Source organism: Monodon monoceros, unplaced genomic scaffold (assembly GCF_005190385.1).
Source record: "Monodon monoceros isolate NGI ecotype Baffin Bay Population unplaced genomic scaffold, NGI_Narwhal_1 Super_Scaffold_6, whole genome shotgun sequence".
NCBI classification, from domain to species: domain Eukaryota; kingdom Metazoa; phylum Chordata; class Mammalia; order Artiodactyla; family Monodontidae; genus Monodon; species Monodon monoceros.
Genome location: NW_021703783.1, coordinates 58,758,603 through 58,764,271, shown reverse-complemented (window position 1 = coordinate 58,764,271; position 5,669 = coordinate 58,758,603). Strand labels below are relative to the sequence as shown.

Sequence of the window (5,669 nt, the reverse complement as noted above, 5' to 3'; positions counted from 1 at the left end):
CAAAGCTCTCCCTTCTTCCTTCTTGAGTTCAAGTAGCAGCCTTTCCTCTTACCTTGGCCAACTCTGACTTATCCACCCCTGGTTTATTTCTTCTTTGTGTTAATTCTTCGCATTTTCAGGGTCGGTACATAGTTGGGGTTCTCTATTTAATACATTTCCCCCAAGAGGTTTGGTCTCGGCTTAGGCTCTATATTCTGCCTTGTTTCCCAGAATTTCTATAGAAATTGTTTAAATGGAGTAGGAGGGAGCTAGGGGCGAGTACAGCATTACTTGCCCCAGGTTACAGATAAATGAGATTACAAGAGATCTGACCCGTTTGGCGTTTGCAAAGAGAGGGACCCGCGGAGGCTAGCCTGCCGTTTGGAAGGCTAAACTGCCTTAAAGTGTTGGGACCGGGCATTACCTGAATTTGTCGTTAGAGTTGAATTACTGTTGTGAGATATTGCGGGCTGTACGGATGGGTCAAGAAGGAAGCTAGAGCGCTCGTGTCACGGGTAAAGATAGGCAGTGCCTGCGCTCCTGGCTCGAGAAAAGGAAGGCGAGATGCCATCCGAAGTGGTCCCCTTCCTCTACCCCTTCCAAACGGGACAGACGGTAGCGCTGTTGCTCTAACAATCGCCCCTTCGGCTCCAAGAAGAGCTAGTTAGTGACCGTAAGCGAATGTGAGTGTAAAGACACCGTGTCCTCTCGGCCTTTGTGGACTAAGATGTTTACGTAGTGTCCGGGGGAGGCACGCTTCCACGGGACTCCGTGGCTCGCGAGCCTCACCCCCAGGCTCCTTGCTCGCCCAGGCGGCGCGAATCCCCAGGGCTGGGTTCCTGAGGGCAGAGGGTCAGCTTGGCGTACCAGGCACTGTCTGGTAGCTGTACCCGTCCTCGCAGCCCCATCCTCATTTTCTGAGGCTGTTAGCAGAAAGCCCCACCGGGAGGAGAGGCGGGACGGCTGGGGATGGCCTCTTAGCGCCCTCTGCGCCTCGCCATTCTTCGCTGGCCATCTCGGGCGTCCTCGGCTGTGGCCCCCGGCGGAGGAGAGGAGTTTCCGGGGCTCGGGTCCCTGCAGCCATCCCGGGGAAGGAGCGCGGAAGCGAGTGGGTGGCAAGAGGCGGAGCAAGGGACGCGGGGGGCGTGAACGCGGCCGGCTTTGGAAAGCCCCCAAGTTAATGAGGCGTGCGCCGGCGGCGGAGTGCCTTTCGGAGCTGGGCTTTCCCCCGCGGCGCGGGCGCCAGGAGCCGCCTTTTCCGCTGGGTGTCACTCGGGGGTGGGGGGGATGGCCCATTCAAAAGCGCCGCGAGGGGGCCCGGCCAGAGCCCTTCAGTGAGCGCTCGCAAGAGGACGGCAGAGGCCCGGCGGCTCGCAGCTCCCGGACCTTGTGGCGCATCAGGACGCGGCTGCCCTGCTGCCCGGACCCCGAGGAACCGCCGCCGCCGCCGCCGCCGCTCTGCTTCCTGCGCGTTAGCCTCTTCTGCGCGCTCCGGGCGGGCGGCCGCGGGAGCCGTTGGGGCGAGGACGGCGCGCGGCTGCTGCTGCCCCCCCGGGCCCGGGCGGCTGGAAGAGGAGAGGCCGAGCCGAGCGGCGGCCCCCCCTATGCCGGGAGGATGTTGGAGAGCAGCGGCTGCAAGGCGCTGAAGGAGGGTGTGTTGGAGAAGCGCAGCGACGGGTTGCTGCAGCTCTGGAAGAAAAAGTGCTGTATCCTCACTGAGGAGGGGCTGCTGCTCATCCCGCCCAAACAGCTGCAACACCAGCAGCAGCAGCCCGGGCAGGGGCCGGTCGAGCCATCCCAACCCGGAGGCCCCGCTGTGGGCAGCCTCGAGCCGCCTGTCAAGCTGAAGGAATTGCACTTTTCCAACATGAAGACCGTGGACTGCGTGGAGCGCAAAGGCAAGTATATGTACTTCACTGTGGTGATGGCCGAGGGCAAGGAAATCGACTTTCGGTGCCCGCAGGACCAGGGCTGGAACGCGGAGATCACGCTTCAGATGGTGCAGTACAAGAATCGTCAGGCCATCCTGGCGGTCAAGTCTACGCGGCAGAAGCAGCAGCACCTGGTCCAGCAGCAGCCGCCGCAGCCGCAGCTTCAGCCCCAGTCCCACCCCCAAGCCCCGCCGCAGCCGCAGCCCCAACCCAAGCCCCAGCCTCAGCCGCAGCCGCAGCCCCAACCCAAGCCCCAGCCTCAGCCGCAGCCGCAGCCGCTCCATCCGTATCCGCATCCGCACTTGCGTTCGCACCCACATCCGCACCCGCACCCGCACCCACTACCGCTCTCGCAGCCGCACGGCCACCGGCTTCGCCGTAGCACCTCCAACTCTGCCTGAAGAGGGCAGCACCCGAGCCAGACGAGGTAAGGTCCCGGCAGCTCGGCTCCCGAGGGAGGTTCCGAGGAGTGGGGCTGGGGGTGGTAGCAGTAGGAAGCCTTTTCCCCGGTTCGGATCTTGGGTGGAAAAATGAGAAATTAATGCAGGTTTCTGGGAGGCGGAAAGAAGGGAACAAGCTGGAGCCAGGAGAGGCGGGGCAGAGAGGGGAGGGTGCGGGGTTCGGGCCGCGCAGGAAGTTCTCCTGATCGCCCGTCCGCCCACGCTGACCCACGCATGTTCACTGGTGCGCTCCCCAGCGACGCCGCAGCTTCTCTCCTTGTCACCAGCACCACTTGAGTGTGTCTGGGGACTCGAGGGAGCGACCCCGGTGTCCTTAAGCTCGCTTTGTCCACGGGACAGGCCCGAAGAGAACCTGGGTCATGTAGGAGTCCGAGACACTTCAATCCGTGTCATTTCTTTCCAGGTTGTGAGGACTTGAGGAAGTGGGACAAGCACCTTTTTATTGTCTTCACTTGGATCGAAAACAAAACAGTCGCCCCGCCCGCACCAGACCAAGTAGTTTGGACAGAATACGACCGATAACTTGGCGATTCCTCTTAGTTTTTCTGCATACTCTTCATCACGATGCAGGAAATGATTTCGAGTCCAGAAGGCTTTATTTATGAACCTTTGAGAGGATCTTCCAGTATGGTGGACCTTTTAGGAGCGATGATGTACTGTAATGTTATTTTAATGTATTTTGATTTATGATTATTTATTAGTTTTTTTAAAATGCTTGTTCTGAGACATTTCTGAATGTAGGCCATTTTCCAAAAAAGAAACTTATTTTCAAAAACCTATTCCCTAGTAAGTTCTAATCTTGGGAAAGAAGAAAGTAAAAGGGCGGTGAAGGGGAACACATCAAGAATTCATTTTCAGAAGGTCTGATACTTAAATGTTATACCAGGTGGTTGAAATTAAACTCTGTGATACTACGTGGAGTTTTCTTTCTTTTTTTTTCTTTTGAGTTTTTCTTTTCCTTCGACATATATTTTGTGTAGAATGGAAGTTTAAAGAAGCTAAACGTTCAGAATTGTGTAATTATAAAAGTCGAATTGCTTTTTCTAAAAGGAAATCAGTAGTAATGATAGCTGATTCAAAGTATTTCAAACATAACCCAACTGATGGCAAGATGATCATATCCTGAATATACAAAGGAGGGCTGGGTCTGCTGTAGGAAAAGGCTTTCTTAGATTATCTATGTGTGAAGGGTTTAATAAGGAAGTTTTCTATGATTTCTGAGTATGAATGCATTAGGTGTTTCATTTCAAAAAACATAATGGGGGAAAAGAATTATTCCACTTGTTTGAGAGAACATTTGTGCTCATAGCCACAATAGACATTACCCTTCTCCAAGAGCTTTGCACACTTGATGTGAACCACATTTTCTGGCCCTTTTACTTTGTTCTAGAATCATATTCTATCTAGAATCTCATAGTTTAAAATACAGTTTGTAAATATTTCAAAGGACTAGGAGTCATAGCTTTTTGTTTTCATTCTGAGAATAATGTTGATCAGAGACACCAGCTGTTTTGCTTTTTATTGCTCTGTGAGAAATCCAAGGGTTATATGTTTTGTTGTTAGGTTAGCTAAACTCAGAAATTGAAAAAGGAAGGACTGGGTAAACACTGGATTTGCAGTAAGAAAACAACCCCAGTCTTGTTTTAGCAGCGACTTGTTCAGGAGTCTGGGGGGTTGTTGGTGGGGCGGGGGGAGGTGGGGGAAGAGCATGTGCTTTTAAAGGTAGAACAAACCCTCTTCTGTGTTAAATGAAAAGGATGGTCAAAGTCCACAAGGGCAGATGCTACTTAAGTTTAAAAAGAGCCCATAGATGCTACCAAATCCTCTTACAGCTGAAAATCACTTCCTATCTGCCTAGCTTTACTAACGGGTCTCTGTTTTCCATCATCTTTTCTGCAAAGTCTTGATCAGTATTTTTCCAGCTTCCAAATTGGAATGGTCAGTATTGGGCCACTGCTAAGTTCTGTAGTCAAGAAATGAAAATAGAATTTCATGCTAGAGATATCTTTATTCTCCCTCCATCTGAAAAGGAGTTCCAAGGTCAAATTACTTCTCAGTGCAATATTTAAATGATGAAAATTTGAGATCATAACTCAAATCCAAAAAGTGGTGGGGGAAATAAAAGTCAACCAAATGGCAAGCAGAATTTAAGTGGACTCCCACTTGCAGAGGCTAAGTTGCAGTTGTGAAAAAATGTATATATGATGGGCATCTCAGAGAGCAGATCTCAAGAGTTCTTAAGTCAAGTTCGGTTTGATTTCTTTGGAACCACTGCTGTGCTTTTTAATAATGCCTCATTGTACTGTCATTTTAATACATGCAGATCATGTCACCCCAATTAAACCACAGCCTTTTTTTCCAGATGGAAGGATTTTTCTTTCAAATTCTCATGCTATAAAAAAATTAAAATCCATACCAAATACTTTTAAAATTAAGATTCTTGTAGGCTTTTAAAGGCACTTGTATGTTGTTAGCTTACATACTGGCTAAGTAGTGTTGTCAAAAAAAAGTATGCCCAGGCTCCCTCGTGGCTGCTAGAATTTTTTTCTTTCTCACAATGGCTCTGGTTTGTAATGTGGCCACCGGAATCATGGTTCCTTGTATTATCTTTCCACAGCCCTTAGTCCTTGCTCTGCTGTGATATTTATACTGAGTTGACCCTCTTAGTGACTCTCTAGTCTGAACCCCTCTTAGCATTTAACTGTGAAACCTCAGAAATTAGAAAGGAGAGGAGTAGGATGGGATTTTGTTTTTATTTAACACTTATTATGGCTTAATAATTTTTCCAGCACAACAACAACAAAAAACGAGCATACTTAACAATACTCAGCAAAACAAAATACAAATGCAAATCATTTAATGTGTTGGTGGCTCTATTTTACCTGTAAGAAAATGATACAAACCACCTAGGGTATTAATACTGAGGCTTGACAAATCACCTTCATGGAGAAAGGTGATTCTTCTTTCAACCCAAGAAAGGGAAGAAGGAGAGGAGAGGTCCAGTAGAAAACCCACCCCTTAAATAAACATAAAATGTAAAAAGTTGGAAAATTAAAAGGAATGTCCCATCTGGAAACTGAACTTTTTGTCTTTGAACTTGTGTTGGCACCAAGCCTCTTACACAGTGAGTTCAATGACTATCTGTTGGGACAAATGAAAGAAGGAAAAAATGTCTTAACTCCCCAGCACCCAGGAGGGTGATTTCTCTGGCCTCACACAGTGCTTCCTTCTTTACTTGCTCTCATGCCATTCCCTGAGGACAGCTACCACTGGGACCGGCTATGCATCATGACGGAAC

The 5,669-nt window shown here is 49.8% G+C and overlaps 1 protein-coding gene across 1 annotated transcript; it reads left to right on the top strand.

The window, feature by feature from the left end:
* Positions 1-948: 948 nt before the first annotated feature.
* PHLDA1 (pleckstrin homology like domain family A member 1) lies at positions 949-3,282 on the top strand. Its single transcript, XM_029205695.1, has 2 exons — positions 949-2,337; positions 2,775-3,282. The coding sequence occupies exon 1, from the start codon at positions 1,160-1,162 to the stop codon at positions 2,309-2,311; it is 1,152 nt and encodes a 383-aa protein (XP_029061528.1). The 5' UTR covers positions 949-1,159; the 3' UTR covers positions 2,312-2,337; positions 2,775-3,282.
* The last annotated feature ends 2,387 nt before the right edge of the window (positions 3,283-5,669 follow it).

What these genes read in the sequence shown, in the direction of transcription:
- PHLDA1 (XM_029205695.1), top strand. Translation starts at nt 1,160, where the DNA reads ATGAGGCGTGCGCCGGCGGCGGAGTGCCTTTCGGAGCTGGGCTTTCCC.